The sequence below is a fragment of the Oryza sativa genome, chromosome 9, assembly GCF_034140825.1.
Source record: "Oryza sativa Japonica Group chromosome 9, ASM3414082v1".
Taxonomy (NCBI): domain Eukaryota; kingdom Viridiplantae; phylum Streptophyta; class Magnoliopsida; order Poales; family Poaceae; genus Oryza; species Oryza sativa.
In genome coordinates, this window is record NC_089043.1 from 26,617,221 (window position 1) to 26,642,959 (window position 25,739).

The 25,739-nt window shown below is 42.4% G+C and overlaps 5 protein-coding genes across 6 annotated transcripts; 4 read left to right on the plus strand and 1 right to left on the minus strand.

Moving 5' to 3' along the window:
* Window positions 1-124: 124 nt before the first annotated feature.
* LOC4347830 (lamin-like protein) lies at window positions 125-944 on the plus strand. The gene is made up of 2 exons (NM_001422942.1): window positions 125-374; window positions 466-944. Exons 1-2 carry the CDS (start codon window positions 215-217, stop codon window positions 810-812), a joined length of 507 nt encoding a protein of 168 aa, NP_001409871.1. The 5' UTR covers window positions 125-214; the 3' UTR covers window positions 813-944.
* A 71-nt stretch (window positions 945-1,015) lies between these two features.
* LOC4347831 (probable protein phosphatase 2C 70) lies at window positions 1,016-5,531 on the minus strand. 2 transcript variants are annotated; one of them, NM_001422940.1, is made up of 12 exons: window positions 5,318-5,531; window positions 5,011-5,161; window positions 4,468-4,531; window positions 3,789-3,897; window positions 3,538-3,688; window positions 2,727-2,852; window positions 2,519-2,642; window positions 2,360-2,436; window positions 2,225-2,277; window positions 1,669-1,723; window positions 1,375-1,550; window positions 1,016-1,264 (listed from the first exon to the last, which is right to left on the minus strand). In NM_001422940.1, exons 2-12 carry the CDS (start codon window positions 5,125-5,127, stop codon window positions 1,228-1,230), a joined length of 1,089 nt encoding a protein of 362 aa, NP_001409869.1. In that variant the 5' UTR covers window positions 5,128-5,161; window positions 5,318-5,531; the 3' UTR covers window positions 1,016-1,227. The 2 variants fall into 2 exon arrangements, with proteins under 2 accessions (NP_001409869.1, NP_001409870.1); NM_001422941.1 differs by having other exon boundaries at window positions 1,020-1,291.
* A 3,343-nt stretch (window positions 5,532-8,874) lies between these two features.
* LOC4347832 (hydrophobic protein OSR8-like) lies at window positions 8,875-10,574 on the plus strand. Its single transcript, NM_001422944.1, has 2 exons — window positions 8,875-9,140; window positions 10,017-10,574. The coding sequence occupies exons 1-2, from the start codon at window positions 9,048-9,050 to the stop codon at window positions 10,140-10,142; spliced, it is 219 nt and encodes a 72-aa protein (NP_001409873.1). The 5' UTR covers window positions 8,875-9,047; the 3' UTR covers window positions 10,143-10,574.
* Window positions 10,575-15,362: 4,788 nt separating this feature from the next.
* Window positions 15,363-18,980, plus strand: LOC4347833 (trihelix transcription factor ENAP1). The gene is made up of 2 exons (XM_015756516.3): window positions 15,363-17,342; window positions 18,660-18,980. The coding sequence occupies exons 1-2, from the start codon at window positions 16,343-16,345 to the stop codon at window positions 18,668-18,670; spliced, it is 1,011 nt and encodes a 336-aa protein (XP_015612002.1). The 5' UTR covers window positions 15,363-16,342; the 3' UTR covers window positions 18,671-18,980.
* Window positions 18,981-19,993: 1,013 nt separating this feature from the next.
* Window positions 19,994-24,471, plus strand: LOC4347834 (cyclic nucleotide-gated ion channel 17). Its single transcript, XM_015756682.3, has 7 exons — window positions 19,994-20,255; window positions 20,588-21,098; window positions 21,698-21,910; window positions 22,248-22,552; window positions 22,762-22,873; window positions 23,191-23,427; window positions 23,610-24,471. The coding sequence occupies exons 1-7, from the start codon at window positions 20,200-20,202 to the stop codon at window positions 24,315-24,317; spliced, it is 2,142 nt and encodes a 713-aa protein (XP_015612168.1). The 5' UTR covers window positions 19,994-20,199; the 3' UTR covers window positions 24,318-24,471.
* Window positions 24,472-25,739: the final 1,268 nt, after the last annotated feature.

Genomic DNA, 25,739 nt, shown 5'->3' on the forward strand with positions numbered 1-25,739 from the left:
TTGCCGCCGGCGTCGAGGGCGGTGGCGCGTGATGATTCAAATTTCGCCCAATTTGCACTAATCCATGGTACCTTGTTCAGGCCAAAGGCTGAACAAAAAAGGGTCCAGATTTCTGACACGAACGGCACATAAATCAAATCAAATCGCCCGTGCTTCTCTCTCCCCTCCTCTTACCCTTCCATTGGCTCCCTGGGTTGAGCTCGGCGGCGGCGCAATGGCGTGCCACCTGCTGCTCGTCGCCGTCGTCGCCGGCTTCGCCGTGAGCCTCGCCGGTGCGACGGACCATATCGTCGGCGCTAACCACGGCTGGAACCCAAACATCGACTACTCCCTCTGGTCCGGCAACCAGACCTTCTACGTCGGCGACCTCATCTGTAAGCCTCCTCTCTCCATCTCCTCCTTTCTTTCGCTCCAGCAGCAATGATTTCCGACGACGAGATGCTTGTGCTTGTGCCGGCGTTGCAGCGTTCAGGTACCAGAAGGGGACGCACAACGTGTTCGAGGTGAACCAGACGGGGTACGACAACTGCACCATGGCCGGGGTCGCCGGCAACTGGACCTCCGGCAAGGACTTCATCCCGCTCAACGACTCACGCCGCTACTACTTCATCTGCGGCAACGGCTTCTGCCAGGCCGGCATGAAGGTCGCCATCACCGTCCACCCGCTGAAGCACAATGCCACCGGCGACGGCGCCAAGAACCACGGCGGCGACGGAGCCGCACAGGAGGCCGCCGCTGCCGCCATGCCGGGCGCCGCCGTGTGGATGGCAGTGCTCGCCGTGGCCGCCGCAGCTGTCGCCATATTGCCATGATTAATTAATCTCTGCACTTGTGCTTGGAAGAACTCAAGAACATTGGCACATTGTGTGTTTTGCTCGCATTTTTATCAGGGACTTGATTAATGTAGCACCAAAATCAGATTTATATTCAAGTATTAATTCAGCAAGAATATTGGTTCATGATAGAGCATCAGGATTCAGGAAAAAATTTCCAGGCGGAGAAAGCAGCGACAGGATGGAGCATTGGAAAATTCATGCATTTCACACAACCCAGTTCGATTAAGCAACATGGCATGTATTACAGGTTGTGGTGCAAGAAAAAGATGCTAGTTGAAAGAAAGAACAAACCCTATAGTGACTGTAGAATAGAATCCCTTTTCTTATATACACCACTTACTATCCTTTTTGTCTATCACCGGTTGGAACTCCATGGTTCGGTCTCGGCCTGCTACTTGTTTGGATCGCTTGGGCCATCATCAAGCTCGCTGTTCACAAAGGTAAGGGCTCAAATTCTGAAAGGGGAACTCAGGCTTTTACAATGCGAGATTTCGTGATCTGGAATATGGTTTAGGTGCGACGGTTAAAGGAAGCTCACTTTGGTCGCATCTCTTCTGAAGAGACAGATTGATTTGTGCTTGAAGTAGCAGCTGACTTGCTTGGCTTCTTGAACTTGACTATGATCACTGTCATATTATCACAGCCATCACCACCGGATACAGGTGCCAAGCAATGGTCAAGCAACTTCTCGCAGACAGCAGATAGGCTATCCTCCTGTAGTTGTTTTCCCAGTAAATTAGGAAACCATAACATAAGCATATTGCAAAACACAACACTATGAACTATATATTTTTAGTGCATAATGTAAATTCTGTGAATATCAGTTGCTTACAGTGTTCATTTCTTTGTGAACAAAGTCCACCACTTCTTGACTTGACATGCAATCCCTGTCATAAGATAAATTTACGTCTCAGATAAACTATCCAGTGAAACTACAAAGAATACAGAATAATCCATAGAAGAGTTGACAAAAGATCTAGCACCATTTCAAAATAACTGCAGGTATAAAAAATCAGCTTCACATCTAGTATACAAAGTTATCTGGATGTTTATGTATCTGGGATCCATTATAAAAGAAGTTACATATCAGCATCTGCACGCCACACAGTGCACTAGTACACATCATCTAAAAAGAATTGTGAATTACTATCTCCAAGGGCTGTCCAAATGGTTTACCAATAGAAGATGATGTCATTTCTTTGGACTTACCCTAATTACAACTATTGTTTCTTTTTACTAAAAAAATCAAATCTGCTAATAAACTAAAACTGTTGTTGGAAAATTGAGTTGTCAAAAATCAGCAGCAGCTACACCAGATGGTAAAAATAGCTAAAATTGTTTATCTCAATAAGATATTCAAGAGAGAATGATTGGTGCAAAGGACATACCATATGCCATCACATGCTAAAACGATGAACTCATCATCCTCAGAAAGTTTAACCTGAGCAAGCCGAATAAATTCCATGTTACAAAAAATGTTGTCCAAAGCAAATACAGTGACAGAAATTGTCAACAAAACCCACTGTGTTTAATTCAGGTTCAGCAGTGACAATCTGTCTCTCGGCTGGGAGAAATTCATTCTGCTTCAATTCCATATCCCCTGGTGGAAAAGCACAAAAGGATAAATAAAAATTATGCGTGTAGCTAAGGAATTGTTTTTCGATGAGAAGAGAGGGTGCTACCTATTGCCCTTGCCAAGTTCAAACTTCCATTGACCCGCCCAGCAACAATGAAACCACCAGCATTCAGTATCCTCTCCTTTTCTGCATCAAGATCTGGCTTGTGATCTTTTGACAGGTCATAAGCCTATGCAGAAGACTGAGTCAGGACACATATTCTAACATTTTCTTCACAAATAAAACCAGAGATATAGAGGTCTGACTGACGTACTCGACCCTTCCTTGAGAGCACACACCGGGAATCACCAGCATTTGCAACAATGAGTTCATCATTTCTTATGATAGCCACACAAGCAGTGCTTCCAGATGTTGGCCCAGGAAAATGAGAATGAGGACCCTGGTTAAGTAACTTAGTTAGAGCAGTTTAGTTGAACTCTACATTCACTAGAATTTCACAAGAACAGTTTCTTTTTAGGAAACAAGGTCATGTATAAAAATATAGAACTCTGGAGCTGATGTTTCGTAAGTTACATATATGCTCAGTGCTAACGAATGGTGCATATTCCCTTTGTTTTCCTTATTTGTACAAACATATTTTGTAATAATGTATTTCACCAAATGAATTTTAGATCACATGTTATCATGCTTAAAAATAACTGGACATCACCTTCTAATATAAACTAGTGTTGACCTAAGTTTCAGATGCAACGATCATAGGCACTCCTGACTCAAGAGCACTTCTCATATTTTCAAGATAACTACTAGAGAGACATCCCTTAAGGATTTAAATGGGTATTTTAAGAAAGACATCCCTCTCTGCAGAAACCCTAATCACATAACAAGCAGGACCAAGCCCCCTTCACCAATCCACATACTTAAGAGCAGCACCACTCAAGACAAGCCTCTTTAAATATGAATTCAGAATTACTAGCATCGAATCAGTTTTTAGTATTTTATCCCGTCAAATGCTTGTTCTACCAAGGAATAACTCTGAAGCATCATGACATCAAAGATGGCCCCTCAATTCCATCATCCAGCAAAAATGGTTGGTAATGAAGGAACTTTTAGAATAGCAGTTTTACCTCCTCAGTCCAAGTGTCCTCAGGTTTATCTGACTCTCCAGGTTTCGGGGACCATATTATGCCTTCTAACATGCCAGTAAACTTTTGTCCCTTGTCCCCCAATTCAGCCAGTTCCCTCCACCCCCTTTGCCCTTTCATCATCTCATCCATTCTGAAAGGGTAAAAAGCGGTGCAGACTCATTAAAACCACCAAGCATACGATAGTTTCACTGAAAAGCACTTCATGTTCAAAAGAGGTACATGCTACATACCTGAAAAATGACTTTAAGACAGAAGTAGCCAAATCACCAGATGAATAAGCCTCATTTTTCAGTACTTGCAAGTGTAGATGTTTCGCACAAAACTTAGATACTGCCTTCCCTGGAATTACAAAGGACAGTTTGTCAAGTCACAACATAAAGAGTTTTGTCCATGATGTGGATAAAAGGACAACATAGAAGCGCATTAAGTTTTGGTTTCAAAAAAAATATATGAAAAAGATGAATCAATTTAAACCTACTCAATGCACTTCTACCTTTTACAACGATCAAAAAGGGAATGTGAAAATGTTGGACTGTTTGATTGTTATTTCCCTGTTAGGTTACTGGACTACCAAACTCAACACAGCTAAGTTTACCTAATCTGCATGAATGGATGAGATGATGAATAAATGAATGGATGAGATTATCATCAACTCAACACAGCTCAGGTTACCTAATATGTGTAGTTTGTTAGGTGAAAGTTGGCGATGCTTAATTGAACTTGCTAAGGTTATGCCATCGAAACTACAGAGGCACCAATCATTTGCAACTAGTAATGGATAAAGTTGTAAGATGATATTAATTCAATCACCAAATGGTAGGCATTAAATCGCACTCGTCTTTGTTTAGATCTGAAGATGCAACATAATAGCGAGTTGGACATGAACAGAAAATCAATGAAAAAACTTACCTCCATGGCCATCATAGACACCAAAAAAGGATGTGCATTCGTCCAGGCGTGGCAGGGCAGTGTGCTGCAATGTAAGGATGCACTCAATAAGCGTTTAAAGAACAGGTACAGCCACTAATTCAATCTAATTTCACCTGAAACGGTCCCTAATGTCATGCCAAATCAATGAGAACTCAATGTCGAACGGCACTCCTAGTGCTAATCATCGTGATCAATTTATCTGCCCTAGTATCGGCACTGGACTCCAAATGCAAGTGACAAGGCGCAACAAAAGGCTACCGTGAGTCTTATCATTGGGGCAACAGAACACCACCATTGGCGAACGCAATTGGAATCAATCCACGTAGCCAGTTCCCCGGAACAACAACTTTTGGCGGCTAACCAATCAAGCAAATCTACGAGAGACAATCCTGACCTAAAAAACAGTTGCGAATTCCGGGTCCTAGGGTGGTGGCGAATCAACCAGAAAGCAGAAGCCAACAATAATGTAATGTGGAAGGGGAAACAGAGGGAGGGAGGAAGGAAGGAAGGAACTCAACTCACCGCGTCCTCCATGGTCGTCCGCCATCCCTGCATGGATGCGAGGCCGTAGCGGAGGCGGTCGTTCCCGCCCTCGCCGGAGTACTTCTCCGTCTTGGGCGTGCTCAGGTACACCCCCATGTCGCCGCCCAACCGAATCCCCCCAAACACCCCCCTGCATCCAACCAGCACCGTTATTACAAACGCAAACCCCAATCACAATCGCAAAAACAGTGGCGCTCCCCCGATCCCCGCGGGCGATCTTCGCCACGGAACCAAACATCGCGGAATCGAAGCAGGGGATGAGGAGTGGGAGGAGGAGGGTACTCACGACGACGACGACGACGAGGGAGGAGGCGGCGGCGAGGCGAGGAGAGGCGAGGTGAGGAGGAAGCGAAGGGGAGGGGAGGAGGAGGTGGGCGAGTATTTGTAGGGGGCGGAAGCGACGGGAAGAGGAGAGGAGAGCCGGAGAGGAGGAGTCGGAGGCGGAGGCGGAAGGGAAGGAGGGAGATGAGGAGGGGTGGGGGATTCGGGGAAGATTGCGTATCTCCTTTTTCTATTCACCGCCACCCTCCCTTCTCTCTCTCGCTCGCCGCCCTGTTGCAATGCCCTCTCCTCCTCCGGTAGATCACCGATCCACCGTTTTGGTGGTTATCAACAGATACATATACTCCTGCCTCAGAATTTATCTCTAGCCTTTTCTTTCTTTTGAAATAGAGAATTTATCTCTAGTAAAGAAATAATTTCTTGTTTTGATTTGTGCTTCTTTGTTAAAATATATCTGCAGTTATTACATCACGATCGTATTATCATCGAATAACTCTTGTGAGAATAATCTAATGTTTTTAACATGAGCATATAGTTGTAAGAATTAATCTAGTGATTGAATAGTTTGCTTTATTTACTTTTCCTTTTCTTATATCGAAGTTTACTTTTACGGTATACCTATAAATGATTATTGTTAATTGCAATTAGATTTGAGCCATTACTGAGTATATATGATGAAATAATAGTATTCTCAACCACATCCATAGTAGAGGCTTTACTACATTCGAATTAGATTGCAGCCGATAATTATAGTTAATATTTTGGTTTTTTATTACAATTCAAAGGCACATATAAAATGAATTAAATATAAAAAAATAAAGATGGATTTTGAAAAGTATCTAAGAAATTTCTATATATAATGTTTCTTAAAAAATCTATTTAGTTGCTTAGGAAACGTGCACATAATAATTCAGAAGCTAAGAATATAGGTTAAATCGTGGCACATTTATCATGGCAACTACTAGTTTCTTTTGGCAACTTCTTAGGTGTACTAGTTTCTCGTACAATACTCACACGTTTATTTTGTTCCATAAAAACGAAACATTATGTACTTTATGCAGCTTAATTAATAGCTTAAAACATGAATGACATTGATCCAAAACTACCTTCCATCATCAAATTGCAATGCTACAAATGTGAGTATCTACCTTCCATTGTCACCTTGTGCAAAAAGCTTTATCTATTCACGTGGCACGGAAAATTACTTCTCATATTGGATGAACGGAAAAGTATTCATTATTAACCTGTGGATACACTTCTGAACGAAACTCTGTTCATACTCGCAAGGATCAAACGGAGTTTGACAGGATATATAGTGATTATCTCACCGTTTGATTTGTCACCATCAAACTTTCAAGCCCCAGGTGGCTAAACACCACACATCAAGATAGATTTTTTCTTTTCTACTTTCTAACTGATGTCTCAAAAGTATTGGCTTCAGTGTATGAACAAAAATTTACAGCTGGGATGTCAAGCTCTCTGAACATCTGTCACCCTTTGTTTGATTGATTTCTTGGAGGATAAAATTAGATAAGCTAATTGTAGTTGTTAAGCAAAAGCGATTAGATGGTCACACATGTCGGCATGTCAAGGCTACACAGCCTTTTTAATGGCGGCAAAAAATGCAATTATGCAAACATCACAATGCTTTGCTATCCCACTGTACTTAACCTCCATAATATATAATTAAGGAGACCTTAAGACAGCCACACGTCAGCTAATCTCCAACAGTATTCTACTAGTATACATTATTCTTAAAGGGTTAATTAAAGTCGGTACGCTACTAATCATGCCAGGAGGATACTCTGTACGTAGTATGCTCCTGTAGCTTATCATAATCTCTTCAGATTCAGAGTTCGTTTTTCTCTTTCAGAACAAGAAGATTACGGATCAAACTCACATAGCTAAGAACTTCATTAATTATGTTCCTGAATCTTCACCAGAATCACAGTACAATCCTTCATATATGCACACATCCAGCCAGCCAATTAGAGTAAAGAGATCTCGCCATTTTTCAGGAATATTTTTCTCCTGATCATCTGTCGCTTTTCCAGCCATTTTTTCAGAGTTGAGACTTTCAGTTTCAGGGTAGTTTTAGGTTGTTTCGTGTGTGCTTCTGCAGGCAGAGCTGGGATCCTGGCATGTGTTGCCGTGTTGGCCACTAACTCCTGGGAGCCTATGGATTAATTGAGCCGATAACATTATAATAATAATCTTAAATTCTTAATCTTAATCACGCAGCTCACGTTGGGTTTGATGGTACAAGACGAGGATCATTCCCAATGCAAACCTGTCTGTCAGATTTGTTGTCCCTGGATCTCGTAATCTTGTAATATATCCGCGATCAAAGCTTTTTTAGTGTTCACGAAAAAAAAAATGATCTGTACGTGGGCACTTTATTGGACTTAGAATTTGACATTGTTATCGCAGATTGATTTGCATTTGAGGTTGCTAAATACGGTAAACTGTGCGATTAGCATGCTAATTAAGTAGTCATATGATCTAGCTGGCATGGGATTAGTACGGGTAGATGTTAATGCGATGCTTTTGGTTAGTTTACAGCCAATTGGGGCTCCTGGTTTGCTAGGCTGGTCCCCCAGGGGTGTACGATGGAATCGGGGACAATGCATTTTAATAAAATTAATTAAAAGAGGGATATGATTTGTGTTTTTCTAAACAAAGAGGAAAAGAACAAGGAGAGAATCCGTACACGATACCGGTGTCGCGTCGATGATACTGCAGGCTCCCGTGTCCGGTTTTGAGGGTGCTGAGCTAATCAATCAATCCATTAACCATTGTCAGATATCGTTTTAGTTTTGGGTTATGTCGAGCATGTCTATTTTAACTATTATTTCTTATAAATTCGTATATTCTAATATCACAAAGTTTTTATTTAGCATAAGAATTCGTAATTTATATAAGTCTTAAAATAAACGATTTTTCAAAAGTTAATGGTAAAAATAGACATAGACATGTTTAATCCATATTCTTTCACAATTGAAACACATATTTTATTTGTTTTTGTTAACAAGTTTTTTAAACTACTAAACGATATATTTTACGTGAAAAACTTTCTATATAAAAGTTTTTTCAAATATCATATAAATTTATTTTTAATCTTGAAATAATCAAAAATCAATGAATCATACTCTATCCGTTATATATTATAAATATTATAAGTTGTTTGACCTTTTTAAGTAACATATTATAGAAATACATTTAATATTAAATTTGATAAAACTAATTTAATATCGCTAAATTTTTCTACAAACTTGATAAAAGCTAATAAAATTTAATTAGGAAAAAATCAAACGACTTATAATATGAAATGAAGGAAGTCCGTGCTAATGATTTCTCATTTTTATGTCTCTATACTTAATCTTTCATCGGACTCGTTCAACGTGACATAAGTTAGATTAAAGATAGAATGATAAATCAATTTGAAACATTTGGAATAAGTAATTAACCATCATACAAATCATGATTAAGCCTTACTCATAAACTAACCAATGATAAGTAATTAAGGCTAGGCGACGTGTCGGCCCATACCCCGTCCGTCCTGTAATAATCTCCTCGGCGCGACGCCACGCCACCGACCAACGCGACAAGGCGAGACGACGCGCACGCGACACACAGCCAGCGGAAGCAGCAGCAGGACGACGAGGAGGAGGAGGAGATAGCTTAGATCCCGCTCGCCTCTGATCCCCCCGGATCCGATCCGAGATCCTCCACCCATGGCGTCCGGCCGGTGCTGCACGTTCCTCGAGATCCTGCTCGCCATCATCCTCCCGCCCCTCGGCGTCTTCCTCCGCTTCGGATGCTGCAGCGTACGCCGCCACGAATCCCCTTTCTTGCCCTCCCTATCTCTCTCCTTGCCTCCCCGACGATCTCCCGCTCGCTCTGCTACTGTTCGTGGATAGGTGGATCGGGGGGATTCGTTGTCTCGTGTGCATCTGGTCGTTAGAATTTCAATTTCGGGGGGCGAATTTTTTGCGATCTGGTAGGTCGATTTTGCTCGCATCCAGTAATAATAATTCGAGGATACTGGGAGTGGTTGCGAATCCCCGAGCTCCAAACGCTGCGCTGCCAGCGCTGAATCTTGGGTGGACAACTCTCGATGTAGCTCTGCTTCGTGCAATGGCTATCCTATGCAATTGGGCTTCCTTTGGTTTCTCTCTCTAACCATTTTTCATCTGGAGTTCATATGAAAGTGCTACTGTCGGTTTGTGATTTATGATTTATGTTAATCCTTGCAGTGTAAGTACCCTAGAATTTCTGGTAATTATGCAATCCCTATCTACTGATAACTGATCCAAGAGAGTAGGCTGAAATTTTGTCACAAGTCCATATAATCTGCCTGGTGTTATTTTATTTTAAACTGGTTCTTCGATGTATTATAGCGCATATATTGTCAACTTAGTCATCCCCAGGCCAATTTTTATGCTCAAGTGGAAGTGCTGCACAAAGAGCATGGGGATTATGTTTGAATTTTGACTAGTGATAATGGCATAGTTTTCTTGACTCTGCTACATCTGCCTGTGTTGATATCAAAAGTTAAACCATAGGCATAGTCCGAATGAATCAGCGATGAACAAGCTTTTTTTTTTTTGTGCTGATAACACTACTGACAGTTCTGCATTCTATCTTTTCCGCCCCTCGTGGTAACATACTAATAGTGTTGATATTTATTATGTCTTAAACAGATGGAGTTCTGCATCTGCTTGCTTCTCACCATCCTTGGCTATGTCCCTGGCATCATCTACGCAGTCTATGTGCTTGTTGCTCTTGACTCAGACCAGTACCAGAGGGAATATCATACCCTTGCTTAGGCAGTCCACTTCAATTCTGTCGAAACCTATGCTCTATCCAGAACAGCCAAGTTCTGCTGTTGAATTGGTATCTGGTAACTTCGTCTGGGTTTTTTGATATGGCGTTGTGAATCTTGTGATTATAAAGTAGAAACAGTGGTTCGTATCAAGGAGGACGAGGAGGCACCTAGTCATTTGGTCGTTAAATCTCCCTATTCATCTGTTTTGTGCTAAATGTATAATTTTATCTGGATCTCTTGACTCCTTATTTCAGTCTGTTAAATGCTCAAACTGTGGTCTGGTCTCCATTCTGTAATTTTGATTCAAGAAAATAAGTTGTTGAGGGTAAATATTATTGGTGTTTGTATGTCAATACCGTTGCAATTCTTGCCTATTTCGTCATGGAAACAATGGGGGTGATTATTTTGTTACAACGACGTCAGTACCACCTTATATGCCAGTCTATTTATACTTTGCCAGTGAACTTCAATGTTTGGTGGGTTTCATACCTTATGCATAAGGTATTCAAGTGCTTCACCAATCTTTGAAGACCACTCTGGATTTTTGCATGATGGAAATGTTCTCTGAGAATTCCATGTAGAAATAGATGACTTTATCATACTTGATCTGTAGAGTACTAACATTTATCCAGGCCTTGTAGGAAAACAGAAAACAGTCTTAGAACCCTCGCCCTTTTTCAAAATATGATATGCTTGTCACATGCTGTAATGTGCAGGAAAGTTTGTTTTGTTCAGTACTCTAGTCCTCTGACAATAAATTAATCAGTGTCCCTCGTTTGATGGATCATATCTTGCTGCTGATTGTAGTAATCACTTTTCATTTGATGGATCATATCTTGCTGCTGGTTGTAGTAATCACTTGATCCTGTCACTTGTGTCCTCTGTTATCTGCGCTTTCTGAACGACATCTTCATACTGATGTCGAATCATAGATGGATATTATAAAATACATGAAGAGAATGCTTGTTTCTGGTGCTGAATGTTCGTGCCCATGTGATATTCAGTGATTCTGTTAGATTGTGAACGCCTGATGAATAGATTGTGTGTAGCTGCTCATGAAGTTTCTTTAATGTTTCATTTCTGATTGCAACGATTCTGTCTGCCCTGCTGTGAGAGAGATGCCCCTGACCTTCCCTGTCCACTTGACTATGCTGATCAGGTTGTGTATGTGCATTATATTCAAGGGTACATAAACTGTCGCATCCGATTCTCTGTTTCGTTTTCTTAATAATGCAGTCATCCTTAATTGGGTTGGACGTTCTTAATTGGGTTAGACGTCATCGTTGACCAATACATTTGCTGTATTATATAAAGATACAACTCGTTGAAGAGATATGAGGTGGATCAAAGTATGTGATTTTAGTTCTGAATTGATATAAAATGTCACGTTCTTGGGGATGTCTGAAACTCTGAATTGTTGTTGTATGTCGATCCATCGGTGCGGCATCCAGAGGCTGGCATGCAGGTCGGTATATCAACGATTGATCTGCATATCTTTTTCATAAAATTGCATGTCTCAGACTCAGCATGCTACTCTACCATATGGAGGCATGGAGCCTTCGTTTCTGGAACTGAAACGGCAGAAAAACTCATTAGTCGTCAGAGGTGAGAAGAATTCACGGGCTGCAGGTTCTGGGAGCTATGAACAGCGTACTTATGAATTTTGACAGCAATCACATAGGCTGTGTTAAGATCCAAAGTTTGGATCCAAACTTCAGTCCTTTTCCATCACATCAACCTGTCATACACACACAACTTTTCAGTCACATCATCTCCAATTTCAACCAAAATTCAAACTTTGCGCTGGACTAAACACAGCCATAGTCTACGTCATGATCAGCTTTGTTTCAATCCATTCTGGTTCAGGTGCCCCCTCCTCTTCATTTCTGACTTCTGCTCCAGGTGCCCAGTTATCGACAAAGGGGACAAATGATCTACTGAATCGCAGCAAAAATCTGTTTTTCAACTAGTTTTGTTCATTTAAATTTCAAGAGCTATTACTCAGAACCATGGTGGATAACTCATATTCATGCCAAATAATGCCTTACACACAGTACCAATAATTTATAATCCTGGTGCAAGTCTAAATTGTGATATCACTCTGACTACTACTCCTACAGTCATTTTACCAACCTTCTCTTTTGTCACAATCCCTGCATTTTTATTGAGTATTGGAAGCTGAAACTAGTAGTACCAGTGTACTAAAAAACATTCGGACTTATCAGAGCTTTACAGCTTTTATTCAAAGTTTATGCCACTCATGAATTTGTTCCATGGGCCTGTGAAGACGCAATGAATGTAAAGTCAGCAATTAGGCGTCTGAAATTACATGTCTGCTTTGTCTGACAGTCACAATTATACGCTCATTATTTTCCAAAACACTGTGCACACATCTTCCAACTCTCATTCAGTCATTCTGTTTCCATGAAGGCGTCCAGTCTCTTGATAATGTCTCCATGAAAGGCTTCCTATGCTGCTATCATGAGTGCCTCGACACCATCAGACATCAGTGCTGCCTATCTGATCATGTTTCATTACTGACTGTACACTGAACATGCAGTGTTTCACTGGTACCAGCTGGTATTGTCAAATTCTTTTTTCTTCCCTGAAGAAACAGTATCGTCAAATTCTTTTGCATCTCCTTAACTGAAGTCCCTCTATCCAAAAAAAAAAAAAGCTTCTTGGAATGAATCCGGACAAGTGAAGATGGTTTTTTTTGACGGAGAGAGTACGTTCTCCCGAACATGAGCAGCAACATGACTGCATCCTATAGTTTCAGTGAGAGAAATGTCTGGTTAAGTGCCGTGTTACTATTTCATGGCTCCTCAAAGCTGGCAGTGAATGGGAAACGTGTGGTTAAACATGGAGCAGACAGCAGCAGAGTGGTCGGCAGGTCGGCAAGTGTCCCTCTACTGCTGCTGCTGCTGCTGCTTGCTCATCATCAAGATTCAAGAGGAGCTTGACCTGGACGTCTCCTCTGCTCCATGTTTGTGGATTGATCAGTGGGCACCACTCAACCATCATAATCCTAGGTAGGATTTGGAGGATGAGTACACTCTTTTGTGCTCACCACTGACTTGGATGGCATATTCTCCATGCAACTTTAAAGTCCTTTCCGTTAGGGCAATGCATATGGTTTTGAAAATGTGGTCATCAGTTGATTCATCATCCTTCATCTAGAGAATTTGCCAATTTGTATGCTTGGGCTGTATAGTAACTATGACATGATCTAAGATTTTGCAGATATCACACATAGATAAAGGCCGTGTTTAGTTCACCTCCAACTTCCAACTTTCCATCACATCACATCATATCCAAAATTTTCCTACACTCTTAACTTTTTTTTTCCAAACTACCAACTTTCCCTAAACTTTTAACTTTTTTTCAGGAACTAAACACAGCCAAAAAGAGAGAGAAGAGTTTAAATAGTGGAGCAATCAAGTGGGCATTGTTTATGCCCTTGCTAATTGCTAGTAGTACAAACTAAAATAGCCAATATCTGATAATCTGAACATGAGAACGGCTGCCCCGTTGTGTTTCAAAGAAGAGAGTTGGAGTACATGAAAAATCTTAGTACTATACTAAGTACAAATGAACTGTACCTGTCTCTAGTGTATAAGTTTTGATGGGATTAGTACACTGTACAGTAATCACATCGTACCACAAGCCAACCCTACTGATTTTAAATCCACAAGGGTAGGAGTGCATGATCAGACTCAAAAACTCTGGTGAGCAGTGAGCTAAATAAATTGCACTTTTTTTTTAACATTAAATAAATTGCACTTGTGCACAGTTCTGCACTTAATATGCAAGCATCAGATAACTGCAACTAGTCTTGCATATACGGTGATGATAGTAGCAGTACGCCAGTACCATATGCTTGACTTTCTCTATAATTATTGACTTCCACTTAACTGCCGTAGGCCGTAGATGTTGCAAGATCCCACTAATGGTCAACCAGTTGAACAGAACAATGATAGAGGTAGAGTACAGTAGAGTACTACTAGTATACTCCCTCCGCTATCTATATCTATTATAAGAGATTTTAACATTTTACTTACACTATTTGACTATTCATCTTATTTACAAAATTTTAAAATTATTATTTATTTTGTTTATGACTTACTTTATTATCTAAAGTATTTTAAGCACAACTTTTCATTTTTTATATTTACATAATTTTTTTAATAAGACGAGTGGTCAAACATAGTATGTAAAATATCAAAATACTTTATATTAGGGAACGGAGAGAGTATTATCTCTGTTAAAAAAACTCAATCTATCTTTTTAGTACTGCAAATCTGAATAATTCTTTATTCAGATTCATGGTACTTCCTTTTGGGTTATTATTATTTTTTTTTAACGGAGAAGAGGCAGTACTCGGTGCAGTTGAGTGCAGCGCAGGCTGGAGTTGGGAGTTGGCTGCCTGCGATGCGAGGGCAAAGAAAAGGAAAAAAGATGCCGCTGCAGGCGGCTGCCGCCACCCACCAACCGCGGACAAGTGGAAGCCCCAAACCCCAACCGAAAGCGACGGCGCGCGCCTTTGGTGGATGGCCGTTGGCGCCGAGGCAAGCGAGGCGCCTGTATTTTCTTACATTTCAGCCCTTCCCTAAAAACTTATTTTACGAATGAACCTTTTAAAAAAACTCTTATAAATGAACCCTTAGAAACTTATTTTACTTTTGCACCTAGGTCCAACGCTATGCTGAAGTCAATGGCGTCGAGGGAGTTGACACCTTGTCACTTTGTGTGAGCACGCGGACCGGCATTTTGGCGATTGTTAAGATCTCTAGCCTTGATCCTCGGTATGGTGAAGTGAGCTATGGTTGCGTGGACACGGTCAGTCAGCAGTTGTAGTTGTTTCATGACAGTCCATCTGGTTGTGGCCGCTGCCGTGCCGAATCAGTGACCAGGATTTATTAGCACCAAAGACTCCGGCGCTGTGACGTTGGACCTCATCTTTCCCAAAGTCTAAACTTGAAATAAAGCTTTGCTGATGGTGTCTATATATGTAAAATAAGTTTATAGAAAGGGGGTAAAACAGAAGAAATCCAGGGCGAGGCGTGGTCAGTGGTCACCAACCGCGGGCGCCGCGACTGCCTGCCTTGCTGTCTCGTGCCTGCCGTGGAAAACGAGGGAACGGGAACCCAACCCAGGCGCGGGCCCCGCCGGCCACCGCGCGCAGTCGCAGCAACAGCCAGTACTCTCTCTGCGCGGCGGCAGCGCATTTCCCACTCGGCCACTCCAGCCCCCCGCAGCATCCGCCCGATCCGCCGCGCGGCTGCTTGGCTGTTGGCTCCCACCACACCTTGGCGTGGCCGTGGCGCGGGTGTTGGATCCGTCCGGTCAGCGCTGGCGTCACCCTCCACTCCCTCTCCTTCCGCCCTTGCCTCCTCCTCCGCCTAATGCGATCCGACGCGCGCCACCACCACCTCCTCCTCCGATCCCGCATGCGCCCGGTCCACCGCGCCTCGCCTCGCTGACCCACGGGGGCCACCTGCTGCTGGTGGTGGTGGACGGACGGAGTTGTCCGCGACGGTCTCCCACTTTCCGCCTCTTCCCCACCACCATCGTTCTCCTTCTCTTCTCCCTCTCCCACCTTTCTCCCCCCGCGCGCCCGATCCTTCCCTTCCCCCAACTCCCTCTCGCATTTCCCAGCTCGGATCCTCTTCTGACTTCTCTCTCTCTCTCCGTCTGTCTCTCTCCTCTTTCGAGGTCTTCAGTCTTCAGTGTTCTTGACGACCTTGCTGCTTCTTGCCTCTGTTTCGCCTCCTACTTGCCGTCTTCTTCTTCTTCTTGCTGCTGCTGCTGCTGCTGCTGAATTTTTCTTCGGTCAGTTAGTCGGTCAGGCCGGTGCCGGTCTGGGAGCGATTCCGCCGGACGCACGCATCAACAGTGGAGGGAGGGGAGGGGAGGAGCTTCCCCTTTTTGATCTAGCAAGTCGTCGTCTCCAAAAATACACTTTTTTTTGTTGGGTCTTTGGAACAAAAGGGTCTCCTCCTTTTGATCTTTCTGTCTCATCACTAAATTAGCAAAGCTTTGTGCTTCGCGGCGATCTCTTTTCAGCTAATTCAGTCTCTGTTGATAGCTTCGTTGCCCAAGAGAGATCCCCCATGTCAGAGGCGAGCGGATGACACCGCAATTCGGGTCCGGTTCTTCCGCCTGAGCTGCAGAATTTTAAGCTTCCTCCGTGGTGCCGCCATGGATGCCCTTCCTGACGCCGCCGACGCGGCGCAGTTGGCGGCGGCGGCGGCGCCGCCGCAGAAGCGCGACGAGTGGAGCGAGAGCGGCATTGTGCGGCTGCTGGAGGCGTACGAGGCCAAGTGGCTGCTGCGGAACCGCGCCAAGCTCAAGTGGAGCGACTGGGTCGACATTGCCCACGAGGTGTCCGCCCACTGCGCCATGGAGAACGCCGCCGCCACGGGGAAGCCCGGGAGCAGCACGGCCAAGACGCCCAACCAGTGCAAGAACAAGATCGAGTCCATGAAGAAGCGGTACAGGGCGGAGTCCGCCGCGGCGGCGCGCGCCGGCCCCGCCGCCGCCGGTGCTGGCCCGTCGTGGCGGTTCTTCGCCCGCATGGACGGCTTGCTCAAAGGCCCCGCCGGCTCCGGCCAGCCGCAGGCGGAGTTGAGCAACAGCATAGACCTGCGAGCTCCTCCTCCTGCAAAGGTTGAGGTCGATGTCGATGCAGATTTCGTCAGTCAGTTAGCTGATGCAGGGCCGGGTGCACTTTCTGAATTGGTGAGTGCATATGCAAACGGCTCGATTCAAGAGAAATTGGACAAGGTTGAGAACAGTGGGCATGTTGAGGGGAGAGCTGCAGAGAGTGATGTCAATGTGAGCTCTCCGAGGATCAAGGAGGCGAACGAGGATGCCGAGGAGGTGGACAAGGTATGGGACATGTCCAAGAAGAGGAAGAACACGGAGTTTGATATCGCGAAGAGCATCGAGTTGCTGGCAAGCTCATTCTTGAAGATTGAGCGCGCAAGAATGGACCTGTACAGGGAAACAGAGAGGATGAGGGTTGAGGCTGAGATTAAGAAGGGTGAGATGGAGCTCAAGAGGACAGAGATTATGGCAAAGACGCACTTGCAGATCGCTAAGCTTTTCGCAAAGAGATTGAAGGAGTGCAGCAGCAAGACTGGTGGTAGCTCATCTGTAACAGCTGAAGTGGACAACCATGCCAAGAAAGGAGAAAATGGTTAGTATCAACATGACAATTTGCGAATAAACTGGTTGTAGTTAACTAACTTAATAGGGGTATATGTTGTTCTTTACATTCCATAGCTATCAAACATTCCATGCAATTTGAAGTTAAGTACTCCTACTTGGCATTTGCTATATCTGGAGTTCACTAATAGATTAGGAAGTTCCAGCCTGTTGAGTTTTGTCTAGTGTAATTATGCGCTACATAGTCTTTGAGTTCCAAATTTTTGGAGTTCGGTACAACTATATCGATAGAAGCTGATATTTTCTGAGTGCATGTTCTGAAATACAGAACGGCTTGATTGCATGTGTGGTATAGTGCAAACACATGATGTTTCGTTAGTACAAGATTTTGATTGTAGGAGTGCATAGACTAAATTGCGATCTGCAAAAAGTACAATTACGTGCGACCTCAGCAGAGCGATCTTCCATGTTGCAAACACATGTTACCTGAATTACCTAAATGATCAGACCTTACATTAAAAAGATTGTATACAACCGCTAAGTAATAAAATTGTAATGAAAATATAATCAACTGTGCTGATGGCATGCTATAAAAATACTCCTACTGGGTTAAGCCATGAATAGACAAAATTTTGCTATGTTCTCCTACTCTCCTTCAAAAGCGAATCCAAAATTCGTATAACCCTAGAGGTGTCCAATTCATAAAAATGAAAGAGCAATTGCATGCTTGTTGAAAGTGATTCTGACTGTATAATGCTACCATAATCTATACAAATTGAACTTACAAATATTCTGGAGAAAAAAAATACTGGATCAGCCTATGGATGTGTTTAAGTGCATCTGTGCATATATTTATCTGATTTGATTGAATACGCTAATATTCCATATCTTATCAAAATGGACCATGTAAGCCTTTTCATGCATAAGAGGAAATTAGATTATGAGAAAATCGACACAGGTTGCTAAATCTGTTCAGCTTAGCATATATTCAGAATCAATCATCAAGTGATCATGTACCAGTACTATCAGGGCTAAGTATTGGTTTGTGCTAGTGCAATTATGTTTACTTTGTATTGATAAAAGGCAAGGTTAGCACACCAAACAATTCAAGGATTAGCATTTATGCCCTCAAGTTGAAACCGATCTGAATTTCTGAACTTTTAAATGCTTCCATCTTCAAATACATCTCAAAAATTATCTTTTTTGATCTTCTTTTAAGTTGCTTGGAAGTGCCAACTGAAAGCGCGGTTTTCATTGTAATCAAACATGTTGAATGATGTTTACACTTTCTATTTCATCTTGTTTCGCTGTGAGCAGTTCTTCTGACTTTTGGGCTTATGAATTTCAGGTTCAGGGTGATTGAAACACCAACCGATCGTCCAGAATCCAGAAAGCAGGCTTGTAGTTTTTGGTGTTCTTGTGCACCAAATGTATGTCTTTGATTGATCCGACTTCACCATGTACGAAGAGATAGTTAGCTGTAAAAGTAAAATGCAATAAATGATATGATTGTCCCCATTCAGTGGGGGATTATAGAAGCAGTTTTAGAATCAGTAACTAGCCTGAAGAAAGTTGTTGAGTTCCTTTTGTTAATATTTTTTGACTGACAGCCATCGTATGTATCATTCTACTTTTTTTAGATAATGGATTTTCATTAATCCGGCCTCTAGATCCACAAATGATATACACAGCCAAATCCACGAATTATATACACAGCCAAATGTATCATTATTCTACTATCTCATTGTTGCGAAGTGTTTTCTGAAGCAACATCCAACGATAAGATTCTTGCGGGATATTTTATTGCGTTGATAATATGGCTTTGGCCGTGTTAATTGCAGGATTAAAATGGTTGGAACTTACACTGTCGTTTACTTTTATGCTGTAATGTGGTATTCCAAGATCTCATCCGACTTTGTTTGATCCAGCATACTTATCACTTTATCAGATAGTGAAACCAGATCCCATTTAATTGCCCTCTAATGACTCCACATCCCTGAATTTATCTACACGGTCGAGATTTTTTTTATATATATTCATGTATTACGATGTTGATATAAATAAAAGGTAAAATTTATTTTTAGCTAGAAACAAAAACGTTAAAAACGATACTACCATTTTTATTTTATTATTTTCGTGAATTTATCGTGATTCGAACCCCTACTGATACCTCTCTCTCCGTTTCCACCGGTAAAAAATAGGGAAAAAACAGAAAAGGCTGTTCAGATTTGCTAGAAAACTTTCATAAGTTTTTTTACCCCTAAAACTTTCATATTTGTGACTATAGAATCGTGTTGAGAACTCAAGATTTATGTATGAAGAAGAAAATTTGCTCGAAAGAAATTTTTACACATCTCATGTGCAAGATCCTAGCACTAACAAACCAAACCATATTTGAATATAAGTTTTATATAAGTTATATCGTAGCTACAGTATAGTTAAAGCTAAGTTACAATATAATTACACTTCAATTCCATTATATTACATGCGAAAGGTTTTGACTAAAAAAACTACGGGGCGATTTTTTAGATACTTCCAAGGCTGTTTGTCGTGGGTCCACATGTCAGTTACATGGTACAAATTCGTGTGGACTCTCTGTGTGGCTCAAGCTAACAAGCAGGAAGGCAGGGAGTAATTGGTCCAACTCCCTCTTCTTCTTCCTCGCCTCTCCCGAAAGGAAAAGAAAAGAAAAGAAAACGAAAAAGGGGAAGAAAAATTTCTGTGTCCGTTCCATCCTAGTCCTTGGCAAGTCTTCTCAAGCAGGAGGAGGACTTGCCATGGTGTTGATTTGGGGCGGGAAGAAGCATCGGGCTCGCCGTCTGCTCCTCTGATCGGCCTCCTCAGTTGACACAGCAAGATTTGGTCCGGGGGGAAGGGGAGCAGCCGCCATGTTTGGGTCCCGAGTCCAGGATGAGGTGGAGATGCAGAGGAGGACTACCAACAGGTGCGTGCTGCCAGCTTGTGATTCTTTAATCCTGTAGCTTCCTTTTCGTCTCTTGATGCAGAAGAGGAATTCTTTTCGGTTCTTTCAAGCATATGTAAGGAGGAAAGTTTCAATTTATACGGCAGATTTAGTTTGCCCCTTTTAATGTAGTAGCTTGATCCGCAGTTGCGAACAGGTGGACACAGGAGGCGATATGTTGTCAATATGCAATTCTGGTCTAATTGTTACCCTTTCTGATTGGAACCACCCAATATTTGCACAAAAGATAATACACATTCAGAGATAACATTTTTGCAGTTTATTTTTCCTTACTGGGTTGTTTCTATGTGTAGGATCTTTCCTGATGAGAGACAGGACCAGTTTAAGCTACCGTTTCAAGCTGCACGGGCTGACAGATTTGGGGTAAACAGGATAGATGCAAAGACTACTGAGAAGATTAAAGTGATAAGTGAAGGCAACATACCATGGCACCGCCGCATTCTAGACCCTGGGAGTAGCATGGTGCTAATGTGGAACAGGGTGTTCCTAGGGTCCTGTTTGTTTGCTCTTTTCATTGATCCTTTCTTCTACTACCTGCCGCTAGTTCATGTACTAGATGAAAGTACCAACCGTTCATGCATTGCCAAGGACCGGCGATTGAGCATAACTATCACTGTTCTTAGGACATTTGCGGACTTGTTTTACATGCTGAACATCATGGTCAAGTTCCATACTGCATATGTAGATCCAAAGTCCAGAGTACTTGGGAAGGGAGAGCTTGTCTTGGACTTAAAGAAGATTCAACGGAGATATCTCAGAACAGATTTCTTTATTGACCTACTTGCAACGATCCCTCTTCCTCAGGTAAATAGCGCAGAAGTAATGCTTTTTTGGAATTCTTATTGCATTTGTTGATGGTAGATACCCCCAGTTACCCATGCGCAAGACTAAAGTTGTTCGAAAGAGTGACTATGGTGCAAATGTTTGTAATTGTGCACTTTATTTTCACCCTCCACTACATCTTTTGTTGCTAAAAGTTTTGTATGCCACAACCATCCCTCAAAGTACTTTTAATAATGCCCTTTTGCAATTTACTAGTATTTCCATTCTTTCTTTCTGTTTAGAATAAATTCATTAGTTTTCATGACTAAAAACTAAATCACTTCCCCTGAGTGAGTTTAAAGACAATTTATTTTATTATTTCCATGTTTACTTGGAATATTTTCATGATATAGTTAACTGCTACTTCGATTTATAATTATCCATGTTGTCTTTGCCAACATTGTTCTAAACCATTTTTACTTTGCACTGCTAGAACTACATGATTGGCATGTTATTTTCCCCCAATTTCCAGTGTGTGGTTGATCCGCTTTCCCACAACTGAATACCGATAATGTAATCAATTGAAACTTTTGAATTCTACAGTCATAGCCTGAATCTCCTGGTGGTACTTTCTCTTGCAGGTTACCGTGTGGATTATTATGCCTTCAATAAAAAACTCAGATTACAACATCCGGAACACCACATTTGCTCTGGTTATTATGATTCAGTATATATTCAGAATGTATCTCATTGTACCATTAAGCAATCAAATTATCAAAGCAGCTGGAGTAGTTGCCAAGTCAGCCTGGCTAGGAGCAGCATACAATCTTCTGTACTACATGCTTGCAAGTCATGTATGACCACCTTCCATCTTCAACTTAGTGTTCATCATTTTTGTGCCATGTTAATTTGTTTAAATACTAAGTGTTGTGCAATGTAATCTACAATTGAAACCCAACTTAAATTTTGCAGTTTTTTCCCTGATACCTCATTCACAGTAGGAATTGGACAAACAAAATGAGCCTGTCTGTAATCACAGCATGTAGATATGTTAATTTGGCCTCTCTAAAAAAGGAAATACATGCATATGTGCAAACTCAAATTGGAGGACAATAATTTTAATATCACAGCTCTTAGCTGCACTTTTTTTTTTGAACTAATACTTCAATAATGTTCCTCCTGGTTCTGCAGATTACTGGAGCAATATACTATCTTCTCTCCATTGAACGGCAAATTACATGTTGGAATCAGCAGTGCCTAAATGAGTCTTGTAGTTTTAACTTCATAAGCTGTGACAATACTGGTTCTAGCAGTTATCTTACTTGGGGAAAGAACACAAGTATATTTGACAATTGTGATCCCAATCGTAATTCAAGTGCTAACCCCCCACCATTTAATTATGGAATGTTTTCAACCGCACTGAGTAAAGGTGCTGTTTCTGCTCCATTTCTTGAGAAGTACTTCTTTTGTCTGTGGTGGGGCTTGCTGCAGCTTAGGTATAATTAATTTTTAATATACATCCCCATCTTGAATATTAAACTTTCTGTACATCTGTTGTTGATATCTTGCCTGTGAACTATTAATCTGATTATATACTTTACTTGGGGTTCTTCCATGATTTATCCATTTTATTCATGGTTCTGTGTGATTCAAATACAATTGCTCATGTTTAGTTTTCTGCTGCTGTATGTGCTCTCCTTTTCAGTTCTAGTGGAAATCCTCTTCAGACAAGTGCATACATCGCAGAGAACACATTTGCCATAGCAATTGGTGCTCTTAGTCTCGTACTCTTTGCTCAGCTGATTGGCAATATGCAGGTATTGTCATATCTTTTGTTCTGAACTAGGGGAGAAAATGCTCCAAGGACAATAATTTTCTTGTTACTGTTTCAGTTTACTGTAAATGTAGTAATGCAAGATTGTTACGTTCTATAATATGTGCACATAAGTGGATGTCCTATTTCTGTGATCAATGGATGCTTCAAGTCAGAAATTTCCATTTTCATTGTTTTAAAATCTGATGACAGGAACATAAAACTATCACTTTGCTCATAAGCCATTTTCCACATTTGCAACCAATTGAGGTTGTTGGTTCAGAGATGTTGCTTACTTCCTTTTTGTTTGTCATCTTGTAGACATACTTGCAGTCCATCAGTAAAAGGCTTGAAGAGTGGAGGCTCCGGCAAAGAGATATGGAGGAGTGGATGAGACATCATCAGCTCCCTGATGAACTTCAAGATCGTGTCCGGCGATTCGTTCAGGTTAAATGGCTTGCAACACGAGGAGTAGAAGAGGAATCCATCTTACAAGCTTTGCCTGCTGATATACGCCGGGATGTACAGCGCCATCTTTGTTTGGACCTTGTTCGACGTGTAAGTTGTGGTTATTTACTTACATTTCAACTGAATTAGTAGAATGTTTTAGTTTCTGAAAGGTTTTAGATGTTAAATTTTCTAGTGGCATTCTGTCGTTTGGATGGAAAAATCAGTGACAAAAGTACCACCAGTGCTACTTCATAGTCTAGCATGTTTTCTTATCCCTTCCTAAAATGCAGGTCCCATTTTTCTCGGAGATGGATTACCAACTTCTAGACGCCATCTGCGAGCGTCTGGTGTCTTTCCTGTGCCCTGAGCGCACATACATTTCTCGTGAGGGTGATCCTGTGAATGAGATGCTCTTCGTCATACGCGGTAAGCTAGAGAGCTCCACAACCAACGGAGGCCGCAGCAACTTCTTCAACTCCATCATCCTGCGCCCTGGTGATTTCGCTGGCGAGGAGCTGCTCACATGGGCTTTACTTCCAAAGACCAATGTCCATTTCCCGCTTTCGACGAGGACAGTGCAGAGCCTTACAGAGGTTGAGGCCTTTGCCCTGAGAGCCGAGGACCTCAAGTTCGTCGCGAACCAGTTCAGAAGACTACACAGCAAGAAGCTCCAGCACACGTTCCGGTTCTACTCCCACCATTGGAGGACATGGGCTGCCTGCTTCATCCAGGCTGCTTGGCGGCAGCACCAGAGGAGAAAGCTGGCAGAGAGCCTGAGCCGGTGGGAATCATACTCATGGTGGCCAGAAGAACATCCACCAGCTGACAAGCCTAAACAGGAGGGCACTTCAAGCAGTACCAAGACTATTGCTGAGAGTGCCATTGCTCAAATGCACAAGTTCGCCTCCGCTTCCAGAAGGTTCCGTGCCGACGATACCGCCATCCGGAGGCTGCAGAAGCCTGATGAGCCTGACTTCTCTGCAGATCATTTCGATTGAGGCTGATGTTTCCTGCTTTAAAAAAACTGTTGTAAAACCACTACTGTGCACTGCATTGTATTCAATAGCCATATAGTAATCCATGTGTATCTCAAAGATGAAACCAAACTGGTCCTTTGTGTAATTCAAATATACGCATTTTAGGAGCTGTGAATCGTGTGCATTTTGTTTGCAGTTGAACCAACCTCGAGAATTTTGAAGAAATGAACAGTTTAGTAGTTTTATATATTGTCGCGACCGAGAAAATTTGCATTTTCCCGAACGCTAGTGTATTAATCCCCGTCCCAGGAAAAGCCGGGGTACACCACACAAACATGATATAAAAGACACATCTTTATTATATCGATAATATTTACATTATTACAAAGGCACTTCAGGCCTGACAATCAAAAATAAACAGCAGCGGACTAGCGGGCCTACGGCTCCATCTTCACAGGCGCTCAACTGGGGTATAAGCCAGGACTCCACCTAAGACATCTTCTCCAAAGCCTCTCTTACTGAAGAGGGGAAAGATTGAGCAAGAGTGAGTACAACCACAGTACTCAGCAAGTCACACCGGCAGATGCATGATTAATGCAAGGGGGTACAAGGGGATAATAATAGGGGTTAAGTTTTGCAGTAAACAGCATTTAAAAGTCACTTAGTTGCCCAAAGCTATTTTGTAAACACGATCCTAGAGCTATACAATATTATTAATCAAGGCCGTGAACCCTCACGAACCTGCCTTAACCCAAGGCCTACGATGATTCAGACCGAACTGGCAACCCGACCCTGGGTCCCAGCTCGTCCCAAGCCAACCCAGGCTAACCATTCCACATTTTAGTTGTTGAGCAAATTTTAAGAATTAAAACACTAACTTGGGTACATTGCTCGGCTTGCCCATAACCGAGGGCGCGGCTATTCGAATAGGTTTTACTCTGATCAGAGGTGTACATCTTTACCCACAAGACACATCTTCCTCACGTGTAACCACGTGCCACATACCACCACGGTATACGGACGGAAGACGTGACATAGTTCCCAACCCATCCTAGCCATAAACAAGAGTACCGACCCAACCCCACCTACGGCCGGAACCCCCGGGACAGGCAGGCAGGATTGAGCCCCCTAGCAGCAGGACACCAGCCCTGTGCCATGACATCTCGACTACCGGGCCGCAGCTCGTGTAGCCTTCATTTGCCCTGGAGAATGTCCATCGACCCCCGACTTCATCCATCTCCAATCCGTGTACTTTTGTTTATAACCAGACTGAGCCACAAACTAAGCCTTACCCACTAGACATGTGGAAGTACGGTAGTGCTTTGCAACAGAGGCCCGAGCTTAATCCTTATAGTGGCCGGGGTGCTACTTCCCACAACTGGCATGCACCCAAACCCCACCGAAAAACAGGTTTTAGGGGCTTTGAAAGAGGAAGAGAGGGGT

Coding starts and splice junctions, on each gene's coding strand:
- LOC4347830 (NM_001422942.1), top strand. CDS start 215: ATGGCGTGCCACCTGCTGCTCGTCGCCGTCGTCGCCGGCTTCGCCGTG. Junction 375..465: donor CTACGTCGGCGACCTCATCT/GTAAGCCTCCTC, acceptor CCGGCGTTGCAG/CGTTCAGGTACCAGAAGGGG.
- LOC4347831 (NM_001422940.1), bottom strand. CDS start 5,127: ATGGGGGTGTACCTGAGCACGCCCAAGACGGAGAAGTACTCCGGCGAG. Junction 2,853..3,537: donor AGGACACTTGGACTGAGGAG/GTAAAACTGCTA, acceptor TTACTTAACCAG/GGTCCTCATTCTCATTTTCC. Junction 1,265..1,374: donor TCAGAAGAGATGCGACCAAA/GTGAGCTTCCTT, acceptor CTTTGTGAACAG/CGAGCTTGATGATGGCCCAA.
- LOC4347832 (NM_001422944.1), top strand. CDS start 9,048: ATGGCGTCCGGCCGGTGCTGCACGTTCCTCGAGATCCTGCTCGCCATC. Junction 9,141..10,016: donor TCCGCTTCGGATGCTGCAGC/GTACGCCGCCAC, acceptor TGTCTTAAACAG/ATGGAGTTCTGCATCTGCTT.
- LOC4347833 (XM_015756516.3), top strand. CDS start 16,343: ATGGATGCCCTTCCTGACGCCGCCGACGCGGCGCAGTTGGCGGCGGCG.
- LOC4347834 (XM_015756682.3), top strand. CDS start 20,200: ATGTTTGGGTCCCGAGTCCAGGATGAGGTGGAGATGCAGAGGAGGACT. Junction 20,256..20,587: donor CAGAGGAGGACTACCAACAG/GTGCGTGCTGCC, acceptor TTCTATGTGTAG/GATCTTTCCTGATGAGAGAC. Junction 21,911..22,247: donor ACTACATGCTTGCAAGTCAT/GTATGACCACCT, acceptor CTGGTTCTGCAG/ATTACTGGAGCAATATACTA.